Below are 21,180 nucleotides of genomic sequence, written 5' to 3'. Positions count from 1 at the left end.
TTTTGTTTTTGGATGAACAAACCATTTAGAACTCGAAAGATTCCTGTGCTCTTTTTGCCAGTTTAAGTAATACGATTGGAGCCTTTATCTTTCATGGGCAAAATATTCTCAGAACTCCCTCTACAAACTGTCCACATGCCTCACCCCTTTTAACTGCATCCTTGGTTACCAACCACTGCTGTTCCCCTGGTTTGAGGAACCATTGGACAGCCTGCAGTCGATGATTGGATGTGCCAGAGTGAGGATATTTGGAATCAAGTGCATGTCCATCTTCAAAGAGCAGTCCGTTACCAGAAGCAAGCAGATCATCATCTTAGGCCTGATTCCACCTACCAGCCAGGTCACTGGGTCTGGCTATCCAAATGAGACCTATGACTCTGGTTTCCCTTGTCTATTTTTATTTTACATTATTTTATTTTAATTTAAATGTATTTTTTCCCCCTGCTTGCTAATTGCCCCTTCGCAAAGACCCGCCCCCCTTAGTTACTGTTGCTTTGTCCAACAAGCCGTGGCGCTGTCACGCCACACAGAGTGAAAAATACATTGTGGAGCAAAGAGGACACTGACAACAGACAGAGCAGGTTACTTATGATATTAAACAAAGTCTCAGCTTTCAAAGTGTGTCATTTTTTAAGAAATTAGAACAATAAAAACCGTTTTGTGGCTCTTTAATGTGTCGTGACAGATTGCTGTACCGCCTCAGCTCAAGCGGCTTGTGAACCGATCATCTTTTCCTACTAGTTAATTTATAGCATCAAATAAACATGAATGAACATGAGAAGGAATGTTGTTTCAAGCGCGGAAAGATGTCAGTACACACCATTTTTCATTTTGTTGTACAAAATGGCGGAATCGGCGTTATGAGTGGTTAGATCGCTTGTCAATCAAACTCCCGGCGAAGGGTCAATTATAAACGTGACAGCCAGTGTCTTCCAAACTCATAAATGGATCCTCCAGGATTTCTTTACACATGCATTGCCAAAACTTTTTGACAATTAATTTTTTTATATAATGAACATGCAACCTGTCTTCAAAACCATTCAAAAAAGAAAGCAAAGCTGTTTTGCTGTGATGTTCCCGTAAATGCTCCCCCTCCCCCTTCTACTTGTTTAGCCAGTTATTCTAGTATCTAAAAAAATCTGAATTTAGTTCTTTTTGTAAACAAATGGTTCTAAAATTTAATTTAATTTTATTTTATGACTGCAGTATTACTTAAAAAAAATTTAAAATATAATTTAATTCATTTGACCTTTTATGTATAAATGTGTTAGGTAAAATGACGACTGAATAAGCATATTTAAATTTTTAAATGTCTAAAGTGTGATAAGAACCATATAAATTAATTTAAGTTGCTTTATTATAATAGAAACATTAGCTGCCCCTTTAAATTACAATTTGAGTTTCTTCTTTTCTCCAAGAAAGCCATTCCTGTCACAATGTTCCTGTACTGTTATTTATTCTTCTGTGAGTTTTTTTTTTTTTTTTTTTTTTTTCTTCTGTAATAGTTGAAGATGGAATGCTGCACTGATATGTTTCAGATCTTGGTTTCAAGTTTTACCTTGAATATCTTATCTTATATGAGTTTATGCTTGAAAGTCTGTGGTAAATCTGTGTTGTCATGTTCGTGTTCCACCCTGTCACAATTAAACAAGCTAAACATCTGTGATGGCAGCTTCAAATACCTGTTTGCTGCTCAACAGAGATTTAAAAAAAAAATGTTTAATTTGCTGCCCTTTTAATACAATTAATTTGTTTGACAGAAACATTCTTTAATAAGCCTTTTCCTGACTGGGTTCTTCTGTTCTCTAAATCACTCACAAATCTTTTGACAGTTTTTTTGCAAAATATTAAAAATAATAATCTTCAGAAAGATTTTTTCCCCCTCCTCATTTTTCACGAGAATGGATTTATTTAATAATGTGAAACAACCTCTTTAACTAGGTTTCTCTGTCACCTAAGAATACCTGGGAAACTACTAAAAAACCTGTTTGAGACTGAAACTATTTCTAAAAAGATACGAGACAAACACATTCTTTGAAAAAATAAAATCTGAATGTTTATTGTTCTAAAATCCTTCTGATATGTCTCTTAAGCATAATAATTTGGAACAGTGTAAATATTTTTATATATAAATATTTACATTTAAGATTGAAATAATGGAAAACAGAAAAAGGTATGTGTTCCTTCACTTAGTCTCATGACAACTGAAGATTTAACAACATTATTCATGAGTTCATTAAACATGATATATATACCTTTGAAACATTCAGTGGCATGTTTTACTTAATTCTGATTGCATCTGAGGAGAGCAATTAAACACTGAAATGCTTTTATTCACAGTAGCATATGTTAATGTAGTAGTTATTTATTTTTATTTTTTTTTTTTAAGTTAGTTAAAATAAAGCCAAAATAAAATAAAATAAAATATAAATATTGGAGGAAAAACTTACATTAAACAAAGGCCCGGTTTCATAAACAGGGCTTAGGCTAAGTGAGGATTAGGCCTTTTTTCAGTTTAAGTAGCATTAAGTAGCTTTTATAAACATACCCTAGAAAAAAAAAAAAAATACTGGTATGGATCTTGAGACAAAACAATGGCTCTGACATATTTTAAGACATGTCTGTGCAAATTCCTTTCAGTTTAAACAGCTCAAACATGCATTTTAGTCTAGTACTAGCTTAAGCCTTGTCTGTGAAACCGGGGGAAAAATTAGTAATGTTGCTTTGGCAGCTAACTGGAATGTTTAAGTTGAAGCACTAAAATTACTAAGTGGAAATAATTAAAAAATGAAACTCTTGATCAGAATCTCCAAGCAGAGTCTAGTTGTACAGACATGCAATGGAGCTGCAGAACAATTGCATGCCAGTCATTCTTAGATTGGGATTAGACGTGAGATATCTTTCCATTCATTGGAAACATTTATTGTAAATGTGCATCTTTTTTTTTTCGAAAACTTCCTCCATCAGGTCCTTAAAAAGGGCAGTTGCAGTGAGATGAAACCTCAGTCATGAGCATCATGTCTGCCTCTGCTCTGCTCTCATCCCTGCTGCTGCTGGCGTCCATAGCCACTGCCTCTCACTTCTATGGAGGCTCGATGAGCTTCAGCTCAAGAAAGAATCCTGATGGATCCTACAAGGTGAGACCTTAATTTACAACCATGAACAGGTGTTTTTGAAATTAGGTGTACTTTTATCTGCAAGGGGATTTTTGTATTTTTCAACTTTTGTATGTTAATTTATAAACTGTCACATAAAAATATTATAATTTCAGTAACACTCAACTGCAGTGAGAGGCTACTGAATACATATGCCGTTATGCTGCTGTGAGTAAGACATAGTGCTGGACCTCTGAAGCATACTGCAAACTGTAACTGAATGTAACCAGCCATTTAAATGTGTGAGCAACAAGCTCATTGGCTACAGATGTGAAATATACCAATCAGCTTGTGCCAGTAGTTAACGCTGTAATTATTTATGTATTTAATAAAAATCCAGCTGTTCATTGTTTGTTAATGTTAGTTCACAGTGCATTAACTGATGTCAACAAATACAACATCTGATTTTAATCATTTATTAGTAAATGTTGAAATAAATATTAACAAAGATTAATAAATATTATAGAAGTATTGTTAATTCATAGTTCATGTTAACTAAAGTAGTTAACTACACTGTAGAAAATAATTGTTGGTTTAACTTAAAAAAAAGTAAGTTACTTGGTTGCTTTAAAATTTTGAGTTCATTGAAACAGAAACTCAAAATATTATGTTATCTGAACCACATGAATTATCTTTGTTGATTTGAAAAAAAAAAAAAAAAACAAAGATATGAAAATAATTTTTACAGTAATGTTAACTAATGAAACATTACTGTAAAGTGTTACCATAATTGAAAATGCTTTCATTATAGTAATAATTATTGTAATGATTTTTCAAATGCCTTTTATGTGTAGATTTTTATTATTTAATCATTGTCCACCTGGACCCAGACTTAAAATCTTAAAATATGAAAAGCGTTATCATTAAAAATTTAAAATAATGTTATATTTTATGATAATATAATAATTACTTTATATTATGATCAGTTTTAATTGTGTTCCACTTTAAATTAGTCTGTAATTTTGTCAAATTAAGCCAAATGTGTGAAAATAATATATATTTTGTGTATTTAGGATACATTAAATAGTAGTCATGAAATTATTTTATTCCAAAATGTTTATGAAAATAGCATTCTAGAACCATTAAGGATGTTGAGAAGTTACTTACAAATGTTTTATTTCAGGTGGATATCCGCTTCAAGGACGCCTTTCATACCTGTAATTCGTATGATAACTGGTCTTGCAGGTCTGGAAACTGTGGCATTAAAAGTTATGTGATGGGTAAAGTGGACAGCAGCTCTAATGGTGGCAGCTGGTGCCAGAGTGAGGGAGTCATGAAGAGAACCGTCCCCAACAACAGCCCATTTCAGTTGTAGTAAGCACTTATGCAGAGGAATAAGACTAATCTGATACACCATTATCTAACAGCACTGAAAATAGTATAAAACTAAATTATTACAAAAGAAAAAAATAAGTCTATGCTTGTGTCAACAGCCAAAGTAGTTGCTGCTGGATCTTTAACACAGTCACAACTGGTGGAAACTGGGGACTTCTCACACATATTGACCTTGGAGTGAGATCTGACACCTCTCAGCCCAACAGATCTCCAGTCGCCACCACACTTCCCATTGTCAGGTAAAATCAGTTTGTCTTCACATAAAGATTTTTCTGTCTTCTAGTTTTTTTTTTAATGTCCAATTTTTTTCAATACAGTAGCTACAATTGTAACTTATTTTCAGTCTTCTTTTTGAAGAAATGTACAACCTCAATTCAGACTTTGTGTCACGTTACGTTAGCTTGCACAAATCAGAATCAAAAGTCTTATAATAGAAACAAGACAACAATTAAAGGGATAGTTCACCCAAAAATAAAAATTTCATGTTTATCTGCTTACCCCCAGAGCATCCAAGATGTAGGTGTCTTTGTTTCTTTAGTAAAACACAAATGATGATTTTTAACTCCAACCGTTGCTGTCTGTCAGTCAAATAATGCTTGTGGATGGGAACTTCTACAATAAGAGTAAATAAAACTTGCTTAGACAAGTCCAAATTAAACCCTGCAGCTTGTGACGACACATTGATGTCCTAAGTCAAGAAACGATCGGTTTGTGTGAGAAACCGAACAGTATTTATATCATTTTTTACCTCTAATACACCACTATGTCCAACTGCATTCATCACTCGATTCGTTTGGTCTGATCGCGCTCTGACAACGGCAGTGATGTCTCCCTCTCATTGAAGTATAGAGGGTATGCATCGACGTCAATTTCCCGCCGAAAGCGCGCTCCCTCAGCTGGACTGAGTGGCAAAAGAACCTACTGCGTGACTATATTTAATAGGGGAAACTGCGAAAACGCGAGTAAAACAAACAAATTACACTAAAGGTTGGAATTGAATGTGTTCGTTACAACTTGTCAAATAAACCTAATCCATGGATATTGACATGCAGCCAGGAGTCGTGTTTCCTGACATTTATATGTGCCTGATTTCGACGGCGGGGAAATAAATAAAGCAAATCTGCCTGTGAATATTTTATATAACTACAATATAGGTAGGTTTAAATCTGCGTAATCACTTATATCAATGTTATATTGTCATATTGTCCAGCCCTAAAACATATATAGTTTTATAGTATAGTTTTTGTCAGTGTTGTTTATTGAAAAACACACAATTGTGCAGAATATAAGATGGAAAATATCAGTTGTCAACACAATATATAACAATAAAATATATACGGTATGATTTTACCTCAAAATCCAACAATTTGACACAAAATGATAAAACTGCAAATCCACGTTTCTCTGCCTGGAGTCATTGCTTTCTGCAGTCTTTAAATATATAGCCTACCTCAGGTTTTGTATCAAAGCTATTTGTACAGTCAATCACAAAGCTCTTTCCCGTTTTGGATGTGTTTTGTGTGTTTTTCACGACATTCACGCTGAAAACCAATGCTGCCGCTCAAGGGGCTTGCACACCGGACGTGAAGCTCAGCGCCGCGACACGTCTTTCAAATTCACGCATTGTTTTATATTTTTTTCTGAGTCATAGCTGGGCGCCGCGGACAGGCGCCGAATGTCGCCGCCGGTGTGCGTACACTCATAGAAAACAATGCGTTCGAATTTTAAAGACGTGGCGAGGCGCTGAGCTTCGCGTCCGGTGTGCAAGCCCCCTCAGTCTTTTGCCACTCAGTGGGCGTGACCGCAGTCGTAACGGTCGACGGTGACGTCACGTGCATACCCTCTTTATGCGCAAGACATCACTGCCGCTGTCAGAGCGCGATCAGACCAAACGAATCGAGTGATGAATGCAGTTGGACATAGTGGTGTATTAGAGGTAAAAAAATGATATAAATACTGTTCGGTTTCTCACACAAACCGATCGTTTCATGTCTTAAGACATCAATGTGTCGTCACGAGCCGCAGGGTTTAAATTGGATTTGTCTGTCGTGTTTTATTTACTCTTATAGTCCAAGTTCCCGCTGACTTGCATTATACCACTGACAGACGGCAGTGGTTGGAGTTAAAAATCACCATTTGTGTTCTACTGAAGAAAAAAAGACACCTACATCTTGGATGCGCTGGGGGTAAGCAGATAAACATCAAATTTTCATTTTTGGGTGAACTATCCCTTTAAGAGAATAACCAAGGCTTATCTCACCTACACCATTAGAATGTTCAACATTCAAAATTTAACCAATATATCACAATAATGTCATTGTAATTATTATTTATCTTTTTTTTATCTGTATAGGCTATTATATATTCCCTATAATTTTATTTTATTATTTTATTTTATCATTTAACCTATTATTTTTTATTATTGTTGTATGTATTATTGTTGCATTTTGTATCATGATCCAGTAAAAGTCACCTTAGGACCAGTTGTTGTACATTAATTGCAACAATATTTTAGTGTAAATGTGTCTGAAGTGTCCAAGTACTTCTTGAAGCCTGTGTACTAAATGATAAAAAAGTCATTTCAAGATGACTGTTTTTGGATTGTTTCTAGAGTTCCTCAGAACTGCCCCAGGAACTACAATCTGTTGTCCTGTGATCCAGATCATGATCAGGTCAGGTGTAGATATGGAGTTTTCAGTGCAAATGAGTGTGGAATGTGCAACCAACATGCAGGATTTACTTTGGATCAGGTGAGAATAAGCAAGGAACAGTGTACAACAAATTGTGTTGAGAGTTGATCATTATACAAAAATAAGAAGTGTTTTCTTTCATTCTTCCAGATGTTCTCAGCTGACATGCTCTCAGTATCATTCATTGTTCAAATCTTTCTTCTTCCCAGAACACATGTACTCTGTCATTTGGCAACTCTACAACACGTGGTGTTTATGCATTTGAGTTTGTTATGGAAGACTATCCCAAACAGAACATCACTCTAAACTACACTGCCATGGCTGCAGCGGTCAGAACCCCATTTGTCAATGCATCTTCCAAGCCACCATTGAGCAAAATACCACTCCAGTTCGCTTTAGAAGGTACCATTCAGTGCTGAAATCAGTCTTTGGTTACACTTTATTTTAAGGTGACATAGTTACACCGTACTTACTCAAATAAGTACTGATTAATATTAAAGGGTACCTATTATGCTTCTTTTTACAATATGTAAAATAACTCTCTGGTGTTCCCACAATATGTCTGAAGTTTCAGCTCAAAATACCCCACAAATCATTTATTATAGCTTGTCAAATTTGCCCCTATTTGGGTGTGAGCAAAAACATGCAATTTTTGTGCGTTCCTTTAAATGCAAATGAGCTGCTTCTCCCTGCCCCCTTTCCAGAAGAGGGTGGAGCTTTAACAGCTCACAACAACAACAACAAAGCTGGACAATCTCACGCAGCCAAAATGAGGATTGTCAGTAACGGTGTTCAGCCTTACATTGTTCAAACCGGAGTCGACACTGATGGAGAGACTCAGGAAAAAGTTACAACTTTTAGAATGAAACTGGACGTTTCTGAATGGTTAGTTGATAAATTTATGTAGTTGCTGTGGAGTTGATTCAACTCATTGACTAGCATGTGCCATCATGTTAATCTTTTGTGCAAATCCAGTGTTGAATTGACCCTCGTTTATAAAGCAGTCTGATGTAAAATGACTGCATGGCAACAACACTCTCCTACAACAACTCTTCCTCTTCTCTAAAGCAGCCAAACTTGGCCTCACCCTGTTTTTTGCGTGTTCCACGGGCCAGGGATTATGTGAATTTTAAGGTTAGTGATGTCACAAACCCAGGAAGAAGCTTGTTGTAGTCCCTATACCAGCTGTTTTTTGTAGTCCTTAAAAAGCTATTTCTGTCAAAGAAAATATCTCCTGTGCATTGAACTTTGAGCGTTGTAACTTTTCAGATGTTGTTTAAGCTCAGACAGCAACAATACACACTATATAAAGTAAAAAAATTTAAATCATAATCAAAGACCCCTTTAATTAACTACATGTACTTATTATAGAGTTACGGTTAAGGTTAGGGTTTGGTTTAGGGTTAGTTACTTGTAATTATGCATAATTTACTGTTATTACTAGTGTAAGTACAAGTAGTAAACGTGTAATTATGTCACCTTAAAATAAACTGTTATCCGGTCTTTTAATTGTGATGCTCTGCCACAACCTTCATGTTATGTTTTGGGTTTAGTGGAGGCTCCTGCACCATCTTGCATTGAGGGTGAATATCTACCTCGGTTCATCCACCCAACACCTTATCATGGAGAACACCTACAGGCTCGTGTCAATCAAGAGCTAGAGATCAGAATAAAGGCTACAGCAACCTACTCAAGGTATGAAGGAAATGTCTAAAAGTCTGATCACAGTGAACACCTTCCTCTGAGCACCGATAAGTCGATGCTAGATCTTCATACTTCCTTCTGAGCTCAAACTAGATTTTCAAATTAACATGCCCTGGTCAGCAAGACCAATGTGTTGTGACTGGTTAAGCACTTCAAGTGTGTTGACCACAAGTTTCAAAACACTACTAACTCAACCAGGCCCCGCCCCTTTATTTTGTGTATGCTTTGGGCGGGAATTATTTAAATGAGGAATACTGTGATGTGTTCGTTCCCAGCAGAAAACTAAAGACAATGGAGGTGTTTCAGGGAGTTCAGAAACAGTGCACACTGATATAGAGAATAACTTCCGCTGGAGGGACTTTATTTGCAGACCTTTTCCATGCTCAAAAAGCTACATTACACACTAAAGAAAGTTGAAAATTAAAAAACAGGACCACTTTAATATATGGACACTGCTAATTTGTGTAAATTTGAATATTGTTGTGGACAGGGGACTTGGAGTCAAAAAGTTTAAGAACCACTGATCTAAATCTTCACTATAACTTCAAAATCAGGATCATTTCGGTTCAATTTCTAAACTGATACATGTGCATCTAATTGGATTTTTCCCCCGATTGTCCAGCATCACTGATGTGGTCTTTAGTGGACCTCTGAACAGCACAAAGGAGACCACCACCACTGGAGAGTATGTGATCAACTGGACACCAACATCAGAGAATTTTGGCCAACACTTTCCAATTTGCTTCGCTGCTGAGGGCCAATATGGGTATGATTACACAGTTAGATTACTTTAATGAAAATGTGCCATATGAAATGAAGCTAATTAATCTTCTTAATATTTTAGGTCTAGGAACTATCAGTCTGAGATGAGGTGTGTTATTGTTGTGGTGGAGGCTGAAGGTATTTTGAGCTTTAATTGAAATTCTTCTTGATATTTGACTTTAATTCTTTATACTCCTGTAGTGTCCTTGAAGCAAAAGAAAGTTCATACATCTACATACATTGTTCTTTTTTTGTTCAAGGTCCAAGAGCACACGTAACTTGCTCTAGAGACACAATGTCGGTGTCGATAGAAAGAGCCACTATTGCAGGAATCCATGGAGATCACTTGCGGCTGAACAACAACGCTTCCTGTTTGGTTTATTCCAATAGCACGCATGTGTTTACAACTTTCTCTCTAAATGGATGCGGTACTCAAATCGAAGTAAGGACTTCTATGAGTTTTAACAGACATAAATAATAACAAGTTTTCCACTGCATCTAAACTACTTTTATACTTGTTTCTTTGTAGGAGACTGAGGAACATCTCCTCTTCAAGAACACAATTGTTACTTTCGATAATCCAAACCTCATCATAACCAGGAAAAATGACATTGAAATTGAAGTTATGTGCAAGTACCAGAAAAAGAGCAGCGTCACCACAATGTTTGATGCTCACAGGCCAGCTGTCAATTTCACTGAGAGAGGCTTCGGTTCATTCAGCTATCAGTTTGAGTTTTATCAGTCTATTAATTTCATAAACATGAGAAGCCCCAACACCTACCCACTGGACTATGACGTGGGACAGACAATCTACATGGAGATCGCACCTGTCAATTTAGTGCAAAACACTGAGGTCTTCCTCGAGTCCTGTGTAGCTACACCCTATGATAATCCCAATTATCCCATCTCTTATCCCATCATCACAAATGGGTAGGACTCTAAAAACATCATACAAAAAAAAAAGCTTTATGTTTAATTTAATGTTGTTTCAGTTTAAATCGGTCAGGTTTATGTGTGCACAGGAATCACTGAGTTTGATTCGCCTACATGGTCAATAACATACTTGTATATTACTCTTAGTATTTCTGCAATGAAAAAGTATTTTGTCAGTATGCCGTTCTTTTTAAGAATGTACAGTAATGTAAATGTCAAATTAAATGCTTTGACAGCAGTGTCATTCTCAGACAAATTAATTTAAATCCAATTTGTCAATGTATTCCAGATGTGCGGCTGATGAAACTGTTAACATCTACACAAGTCATGATCCCAATGTCAAGTTCAGTATGGAGGCCTTCAAGTTTATTGGACAATATGACCAGGTAAGGATGGACAAAAAAACACTGAAGAATGACAGAAATGCTATATTTTACTGGAACAATGAATGTGTGTTTTTTTTTAATGGTCTCTCTTTTCCTCTCTAGGTGTTCATCAGCTGCTCCATTATCATATGTCAAGCCAACAATCCCAACACTCGCTGCGCTCAGGGATGCACCAATGGCACGGTCGTTGCACCATCCTCACACGTTCACAAAAGAGAAGCTGCCATCCAGACCGGAAGTCACTTCATTTCCCAGGGACCCCTGCGGCTGAAGAGGAGCGCATCACTTACTGGTACGTCCTAACTTTACCATGGTAATTTACGCAGATTGTGGAATCAAAAAGTAAGGCGTTTTAAATGCTAATGTTCCTTATTTGCTTCCAGAGGCCATCAGTCCAAGCTTGAACCTGAACCTTGTTTTCGTCGCTGGATGTGTTGTGGCAGTAGTGGCCATGGTGTGTGGAATGATGGTCTACAAATCCAGGGGATCAAAGATCAACTACAAACTTGTGAAATCAGATGAGATTTGATCGGAGCAGTTCGAGCTACAATCAAATGTTGGCAACTAGTTAATCATCATATTTTGGTGGCGTGTATTTCTGCAGTTTCTTTAAAAGATTTTTTTTTAAATGTTTGATTTGGGAATATTATAACAAAAACATCTGTTCTGTCTGCATGAATGTAACTGCTGCTTCTAGACATGTTTATGTTCTGCAGAAACTGGTGCAGATGGAAACCCAGCATAAGATATAAAGTGTGGATAAGGGATAGAATTTATACTGTAATATTTCACTGTTTAATAAGTGTCTCTTTCTGCTCCAAGTTTGTTAAACTGTGTAAGATTCTGAGAACATCCTATGCCTGTTTTCTGTGTCTCTGTATCTCTGTCTAGCCATTACATCATGCTTAGAGAACATGTTACTTTTCTTAGAGCTGTCCACAACCCCTACTGATTGTATTAATGCAGAGTTGTCATTTTCACTTCCTATATTTTCAATATATAATTGGCTCTCTGGCCGAATAAACTTTGTATCTTGGTTGAACTGCACTCTCTGTGTCTGAGTCTTCTATTTGATACCCTGGTGCCAGCTTTTCTGTGCTAGATTGCTCAACCAGAAGAGGTTTTCTCGAAATACTTGATCTCCAAATTATTTTATCTAACAGTCTGGGGGCTCGTCCGCGAAACAGGGGGGAATCTCCCTGAGAACTGGGAAAAGAGAAAAAGCGCGCCAGGGATCGGAGGACCTACGGAAAAGGGGTAAGTGTTTTTGGATATTTCTCAAAGGAAATATGGCACTTACCCCTGTAGGATCCTATTATAACATCTCATGGAAATACGAGAGGTTTTTAATCACTAGTAGCTAGTGGAATTTATTTTTCCATTGTTGTTACACTACGGCTGGCAACAGTAGCTTTGATTAAGCTATTAACTAGGGTGGTTGGAAGTGCAGTACTGATCACACTGTACTTCGGATCACGGCAGCGTATACTAGTTCGTGGAAAAAGAAAAAAAAAAACTTTAACTATTTGATATTGATGAAAATAATTTTAATTGTTATTGCATGTTGATATATTGTGACATAAAAGAAGGTGTTCTAGGGGCGACCCGAATTCAGTTTGGCGAGAGCTGGACTAATTTGGCGAGAGCCCAAAAAATTAGCTGAAAACACCCAAACAAAAGAAGGTGATATAGAGGCGATCAGGACGAAAAGTCTTGTGTGAGCCTAACATAGGACCATCACCCACGTCACAATACGATACATGTAGCGCAATTGAGGTTGGGCAATTGAGTACAGAAAAATTTGCGCATGCTTACTAAAGCTGAAATCAATTACTAACACATTGAAGTGGAAGATGGGGGGTTCAGACTCTAGACCACTACCTAATGAAACACCAGTTGAATTCATGTTTAGAAACAATCAGGGATTTTACACTGAACCATACATCAGTAATATGGCAGGGTGGTCAGAACAAATGAAACCACAAATTGAAGTATCATACCCCCGAGAGGATTCGTTTACAGAAGAAAATATGCAATTGGCTAAACGTTTAGTGAAGGAAGGATGGGGTGACCCAGAATGGGAATACGATTATATGACAAAAAGTTTTAATGTCTGGAAAGAAATGAAGAAAATTTGGGGTAAGGGGCCAGAAAGGAAACAGATAGCTGCTTATGTAGCCCAGAAAAAAGGGCTCGTAGCAGAAAAAACCTCTACCCTACTGTCCTGAACCATCTGCACCTTCTGTGCTAAACCCAAAAAGTTGCAGAATGATTCTAAATTTGAAAAAAGGGGAAGCGAAACTGAGTCTTGAAGGTAGACAAAGATGATATGTTACGGAGTGCAAGGGGTAGGGAATTCCATAATTTAGGAGCATTAACACTAAATGATCTACCACCTACAGTGGACAGCTGAAAACGAGGAATGGACAAAAGACCAAGCTCAGATGATCTGAGGGACCGGGCAGGTGAGTAGGAGTGGAGTAGATCAGACAGATATGGAGGCGCAAGACCATTTAATGCCTTAAACGTTAGGAGTAAAATCTTAAAGTGAATACGTGATGCCACAGGTAACCAGTGAAGATCATGCAATAGAGGAGTAATGTGAGCAGAACGCCTGGTAGAGGTGAGAACTCTAGCTGCTGAGTTTTGAACATACTGTAACCTTGCTATGAGTTTTTTAGGCAGACCAAGAAGTAGAGCATTGCAGTAATCCAGACGTGATGTGATTAATGCATGGATTAAGATTTCAGCATCAGCTAGAGTGAGAGAAGATCGAAGACGTGCAATATTACGAAGATGGAAAAAAGAGTTTTTAACGACAGAAGAAATATGAGAGGCAAAAGATAGAGATGAGTCAAATAAGACACCAAGATTACGGACAGAGGAAGAAGGCTTCACATGAACCCCGTCAATTTCAAAGGACAGGTCCATCCTTTTGACTGAGGTAGCAGAGCCAATCATTAATATTTCAGTTTTGTTATTATTTAGTTTAAGAAAATTCAAGGACATCCAATGCTTGATATCCCTGATGCATGCAGTAAGTGAGTCAGGCAGGGATGGCCTATCAGAGCTGGTGGTAAGGTAGATTTGAATGTCATCAGCATAGCAATGAAATTGAAGTCCATGCATGCGTATGATGTCACCAAGTGGAGAAATATAAATGATAAACAGAAGTGGACCCAGAACTGAACCTTAAGGAACACCCTGTGAGACTGGAGCAATGGCAGATTTATAACCTTGTATGGTGATATATTATTTTCTGTCACTAATGTAGGAAATGAGCCAGGAAAGAGTTGAACCAGTGATACTGATATCAGAAAGGTGAGAGATGAATATTTCATGGCAGACTGTGTCAAATGCAGAGCTTAGATCGAGAAGAATTAGGATGTTTATTAACCCAGAATCCATGATATGGAATCAATATGCAAAAACCTGCCTTCTCATCAGAATCCTGGTAAATTTGTGACTGTTCTGCAAACGCATACAAAATATGCTCACCTGACAGGGGCAGATTACAGAGCAGTTTTGTTGAGAACATTGCAAGAAGATATCACTGAGGCATTGTGAGGCATGTTTATTTCTGGGAAGTGCCTGAAAATCATGATATCTTTTTCAAGGAGCTAAGAGCTTCCTTAGACAAGCGCATAGGTGCAAGACAAGATTTATCCTTTGCTGCATTGGGTCAGCGAATTAGGGAACTAGAATCGTCTGGAGGTTTCATAGTTAAAACTGAGACAGCAATATTTACAGAGCCAAAGCCTCAAGTGAAAGTTTATGACCAAAAAAAGAAGAAGTGAAATAACCCTAGACCCAGCAAAAAGGCCCAGCAATAGTTTGCTATCATTTTGGGCGAGAGGGTCATAGGCGGTGTGATTGCAGAGAATTGAAAGTTCAACTGCAGAGGAAGCTGTGGGCTAAACCACAACAACAGAGAAGTAAAACACCAGCTAGCATGTACCCTACTACATGGCACAATAATCAACAATAAACATTCCTTTTAGATTCTGGAGTGGATGTAACATCAATGACCTCCACACATTATGAGGGTCCTCTGCCTAATCACGTAGTTAACTCTGTGGGAATATCAGGAGCCGACAATATGATGCACAGGTTGAATATGGATCCATTGCCCACATGGGAAGAACCCAGTGAATCACTGCCTACCCCACCGAAGCCTGACCCACCTCAGGCGGTACACGGCAACCCATTGTTGTGGTGACAGTATAAAGATGACACAGGTTTCATTGATATGGAACCCTATAAAGCCAAATTGAAAACGAACAAACCAGTCTTTATTAACCCTCTGGAGTCTGAGGCTGATTTGGGGCTTGGAGAAGTTTTGACATGCCCTGACATTTGTGCTTTTTTTCAGTTGTTCATAAACATATTAATGGAAAAAGTGTCATTACACTGTATTCAGCACAAACTAGGCTACAATAATATGTGAGGAACATGTACGTACATGTTTGTATTTTTGAAGGAATAATGTTTATGCGTGGTTATGAAAAAACAAAAAACTTAAGTCACTGAAATAAGGCCAAAAAAAGTATATTAAATCTGTGTTCATAAGACTTCTGGGTATTGGAGGTTGTAGACTAGAGTTTTTGCTTCAGAATTATGTAAAAATTATGCTGCCTACTCCTTCATATAAAACAATAGAGAGATTTAAATTTTCTAAGACACTTTTGGTCAAGAAACACAGTATGCATGGAGGCGTGAATCCTCATGTATAATGGGTGATTCTCACCTGAGAAGACAAAAGAATTGAATAATAATGACCTGAAATGACTTGCATATTAATGAGGCCTTTCAGTCAGGTAGGCTGTGAAAAAACCCTCTGTGATCATGCTGATAGCAGGATTAAATCCACTCAGGACAAAAAAAAACATGATTTTTGTGATCTCATGCATGCACGTATTATTGCACATGATATGAAGAAAATTTTGTATAGGCCTATGTTAAATTACAGTACCAGTCAAAAGATTGAACACATGCCATTATAATGTTTTTAAAAGAAGTCTCAAGTCTCTAACCAAATAATGGTTTTCTATTTTAATATACTTTAAAATATAATGTATTTCTGTGATGCAACGCGTCTGAACATTCCTACCTCTAGGGCATTTCATATAGGCTACTATATTTGTTATATTATAGAGCCTAAATGTTGATGTGCAGTTGACAAACTATACATCATTAAAAAGATCTAAGACTCAAGCTTCACATTTTGACTCTTAAAATCTTATATTGACCATAATTTCTTAATATGCTTAAAAGCATACACATTTGGAGAAATATTGATGGATTCTCATATGTTTATATCAATTTTCTATACAGAGGAGTAATATTTATTATTCTATATTTATTGTCATTATTATGAGCGCTGGATGCTGTGTTTTTAATTCATACTTGAGCCAGAGGGCGCTCTGCCCCTTTTGTCCACAAATGCCTCAGTAAAAGAAGAGGCATATCATGTGACAATCAAGGAACTAACAGAGGCAAGAGATCGCTAAATATGGCTATTCAAAACACTTTTGAAGATAATAAATACACGATTGAGATGACGAATGCATGTATTGACTGAATTTGCGTCTGAATAGCGCTCGCTCCGTGGGCGTGGCTGCATTAGCGGATAATGAGCTGAATCACAGACTTCTGACATGGCTCTCTTTTCATACAGATTACATAAACACAGAAGGTTTGTTTTCGATTTGACTTATATGTTTTAAAACCTGACATCTTAACGTTTTTTTAGACATAAGTGTAATTTTTTTGTCATTAGTATTCACTAAGTTACAGTTCATTTTCTAAGAACTATCAGATTGGACTTCGTTCAGAGGGAGACGAGAGATCACGCATCATGTTAGTTTTCTTTATTTTACAAAAAGCACAACATTTTGTTTTTACTCTGAGTGTACACAAATGAAAGAAGATATTCCACAGATTAAAATGGTGTATAACTCTTAATTGTATGTGCAACATTGACGGAGTATTTTGAGTTTCTTTCACACTGATAAGAAAAAAACCACGGTGGTATCGCCGGCGATACCTTCAGACCTCAGAGTGTTAAGCAAAATCCTTTATCTAAGGATAAGGAATTTGGTATTATACCAATCATTGACAATTTTATCCAGCAGGGTGTCCTCGTACCAATCCATTCGCCATACAACACGCCGGTTAATCCAGTGGTTAAAGCAGATGGAAAGACATGGCGTTTGACACAAGATTTAAGAGCTATAAATCAATTGATAACACCGTTGGCACCAATCGTCCCTGACGTTCCAACTGTTGTTAACTCTATTCCATGTACGCACAAATATTTCACGGTTATTGATCTTTGCGCAGTGTTAGCGATTGCACTCGCGATCAGAGGCATAATAAGACCATGGCGACAGGAAATCCCAGTTGAGGTGTATTTATTGTGCAGACAGTGCAAATCCCACAGCGAAGAAAAAAACAAAACACAAAACCAAACAACAAAAATAAATGTTGAGAAAAAAATATTTACAAGTTCTTTGTAGGAATGTAGTCACAACAGCAGTTAGTAGTTTGAATAACAAACTTTCGTGAACAGATGCTCCTATTGCTTTGATTCACTTCAACTCCACACAACCAACCTGACCCTCTAGATTCAATTTCACTCTACTCAACATGTGCTACCTCTGGCAGCCATTTTGTAGTCTAGGCCACACCCTGGAGTGTACCATTCTACAGGTAAGTTGTACTTTCTTACATATGCACTTCTTATCCACTTATGCATATAAAACAACATATATCTGTATTTAAATGACACTATAACACAATATAACAATTTAACAAATGATTTAACAAAGATAAACCTTGTTTTACAGGAATATTATAAACCCCCTATGACATCATCCCAACATGGTTTCTCCCATTCAGAAGGCACATCCACCATGTTTAAATACTCTACTTTTAAAACAATACAGGTTTGATCACTGGTGTTTTACAAGCAGGTAAGTTATATTTGTTATACTGTGTAAGCCCATCTTAAATAAAAACTTAAAAATCAGACACGTGTATTGTGGTTATTCATGCTAACAATGAATGAGCAATGCTAATGCTAACACATTGTACATCCACTACACCTAACAAACAAATGCACATTGTACCCCCTCATATCTTAAACACATAAAACACAATACATTCAAACATTCAAAAACATTGCACAAGTCTGCATATGCATGATATCAGTGTCAATAAACAGACAATGTTAATGCTGCAACAATGTATGTGTGTGTTAGATATGGTGTATGTGCATAGTCCAAACATGATCACGGGGTTGCTCTGTGACACGCAGCATTCTTCTCTGTACCTGTATATCCAGGTACTCAGCCCATTGTAGCTTTTACATTTCAAGGTAAACAGCTAACGTGGACACGCCTTGCTCAGGGCTACATTGACTCGCCCACCGTTTTCTCGGCAGCAGTGCAAAAGACATTAGCCAAAATGACTGATTTACCTTCTACAGTCTGCATTCTTCAATATGCAGATGACATCCTGGTTTCCGGGGAGACAGAAGAGGACTGTGAAATGGCCTCCATCATTGTCTGCAGTGTGCCTTGAATCCAAGCTGGATTCAAGGCCTCGAGAGACAAGCTTAAGTGGGTCAAGTCTAAAGTGACATACTTGGGACACATTATAATGCCCGGTTTGTGAGCAATATCTACGGATAGGGTCCAGATGATCAGAGAAATGAAGTCCCCTCGAATTGTGCAGCAGCTTCAAAGCTTTCTGGGGCTAGTGAACTATTGTAGATCCTGGATACCTGACTGTGCGGTGCATGACGGGCACCTGAGGAACCTGATTGATCATAAAGCTCCGCCAAATACGCTTTTGAACTGGACAGAGGAGGCAGAATTGCACTTCACCGCATTGAAACAGGCTGTCACCACGGCCCCAGCTTTGGGCCTCCCGACTACAGCAAAAATTTCCATTTGCATGCCCGCGAGGCGGAGTGGGTAGCTATTGGCGTCCTGTTGCAACAGCATGGGTCCACTTATAGACCATTAGCATACCTGTTTAAGAAACTAGATAATATAGCTTCAGGTATGCCAGCATGTCTTCATGCTGTAGCTGTGGCTGCTCTGGTTGTACAGATGGCAGAAATAATGGTGTTATCGCATCCGCTGATCCTTTACACCTCTAATCAGGTGGGAACTATTTTGCATAATATGCAGACACAACATATGACAGCGCATTGTTAGGAGTTATAGGAATGGCTGACATGGTAGACAATTCAACAGATCCTGATTGTATCATTGAATTGACTTCCTCATGTTCCTCCAGGGCCGATCTTTCGGATACGCCCCTGGATGGGGGGGAGAATGTATATGTTGATGGGTCATGTTCAAAACCTTCTGATGGGGTTTATCTTTGTGGCTATGCAGTGGTGTCAGACATTGGAGAAGTAATAGAGGCTTTTGCCTTGGACTACAATTCTGCTCAAGCTGCTGAATTGGTTGCATTAATACGAACATGTGAGCTGATGGCAGGAAAACGTGTAACAATTTACACTGATTCAAAGTATGCATTGGGGGTGGTGCATCACTTTGCCAAAACATGGGAAGCTAGAGAATTCAAAACAGCAGATGGAAAACCCATAGCTCATTCTAACCTAATAGGACAATTGACTAAGGCAGCACAGTTACCCTCCGAAGTGGCCTTAGTAAAGGTAAAAGGTCACGCAACAGGGGATAGCGAACAAGCCAAAGGGAACAGAAAGCAGATGAAATAGCCAAAGAAGCAGCAAAGGTCCAAATCAGACCGATGTTCGATATGGGTAACCAGAGTCAAGTAACTATGACTGTGCATATAATTAATATACCTAATATTGACATTAAGATCCTTCAGAGTCAACCGGCAAAGGCTGACTTAGAGCATTAGGAAAACATGGCTGTGCCCCAGATAAAGAAGGGATCTTGAGAGATGAAAAAAGGAAGAATAGCACTTCCAAAGTTAGGATTAATAATCCTCATCAGACATTACCATGGTTTGTCACACACAAGTTGTGCAAAAGTAGTACAAGTAATCAATCAATTGTATTGTATTGCGGATGTACACAAAACTGCGAAGCTCATTCTAGACTCTTGTCTTACATGTGCACAAGTAAATCCGCACAGACCAATTAAACATGACGCACTACCGCATCCGCAAGCACTGTTTCAGAATGTGCAAATTGACTTAACGCACATGCTGCCAATATGTAATTTGAAATATCTTTTGGTAATTATAGATCGATTTTCAAAGTGGCCAAAAGTATTCCCGTGTACGAAAGAAGATGCTAAAACTGTGGTAAAGATTCTAACCAAAGAAATAATTCCTCGATTTGGCATACCTACCACTACTGACAGTGATAATGGGATGCCATTTGCATCAAAGTTAACGCAGCTTTTAGACAAAGCGCCATCGATTACATGAAAGTTCCACATCCGGGATCGTCGAGCAACGTCGAACATCTGAATCAGTCCCTCAAGAGAAGGCTCACAAAAGCCGCCATAGATACAGGGAAGAAATGGGTAGATTTATTGCCCATGGTGTTGACAGAGAAAAGAATGACTCCATCTTCCACAACTAAACTCTCACCATTTGAAATACTAATGGGCATGCCTTTCCCGACTTCATGGGTTAAAGGTCATGCAGGCATTACTTCCCTAGGTGACCTGGAGGTGATACAGGACTACGTAACTTCCCTCATTGAGAAACTTAATTCCGTATGTGCAGATGTCTCACTGTGTCTTCCTCTTCCCTCAGAAAACCCCACTGACCATTTTTGTTCCAGGACAAAGTGTGCTGATCAAAAGCCTGAAGCCAACGAAGGTGGGAGAATCGAGGTATCTTGGACCAGCCATTGTGATTGCAGTAACCAGGACAGGAGTTCTGACAGATTACCAACCGCAGTGGATACACGCTTCAAGAATAAAGCACTGTCCTACAGGAGAGCAGGCAAGCTCCAATTCAAAAATAGAATCTCGAACGGGGGTTCACCTTACTGCCTAACAGGGAGGAGGAAAAACACTGATTAAAGCTGAGGAAGGAACTACCTCAAATAGTGAGGTGGGGGTAATCCAAAGCGAGAAGATATGTGACCCGTCACGGAAACCAGGGACACAAGTCGGCAGCACAACTATTGAGCAAACTGAGAAAGAAGCGTTTTTTTTTCAAAATTGGTGATTTTTGTTTTTTTGCAGAATCTGT

The 21,180-nt window shown here is 38.0% G+C and overlaps 1 protein-coding gene across 1 annotated transcript; it reads left to right on the top strand.

Moving 5' to 3' along the window:
- Window positions 1-2,983: 2,983 nt before the first annotated feature.
- Window positions 2,984-12,012, top strand: LOC125258431 (CUB and zona pellucida-like domain-containing protein 1). Its single transcript, XM_048175379.1, has 13 exons — window positions 2,984-3,137; window positions 4,279-4,469; window positions 4,589-4,729; window positions 7,102-7,240; window positions 7,390-7,582; window positions 8,734-8,875; window positions 9,507-9,650; window positions 9,729-9,784; window positions 9,907-10,088; window positions 10,176-10,576; window positions 10,869-10,965; window positions 11,068-11,257; window positions 11,349-12,012. The coding sequence occupies exons 1-13, from the start codon at window positions 3,009-3,011 to the stop codon at window positions 11,492-11,494; spliced, it is 2,151 nt and encodes a 716-aa protein (XP_048031336.1). The 5' UTR covers window positions 2,984-3,008; the 3' UTR covers window positions 11,495-12,012.
- The last annotated feature ends 9,168 nt before the right edge of the window (window positions 12,013-21,180 follow it).

This window comes from Megalobrama amblycephala, linkage group LG22 (genome assembly GCF_018812025.1).
Source record: "Megalobrama amblycephala isolate DHTTF-2021 linkage group LG22, ASM1881202v1, whole genome shotgun sequence".
NCBI lineage: Eukaryota > Metazoa > Chordata > Actinopteri > Cypriniformes > Xenocyprididae > Megalobrama > Megalobrama amblycephala.
This window is presented reverse-complemented; position numbering and strand designations above follow the sequence as displayed.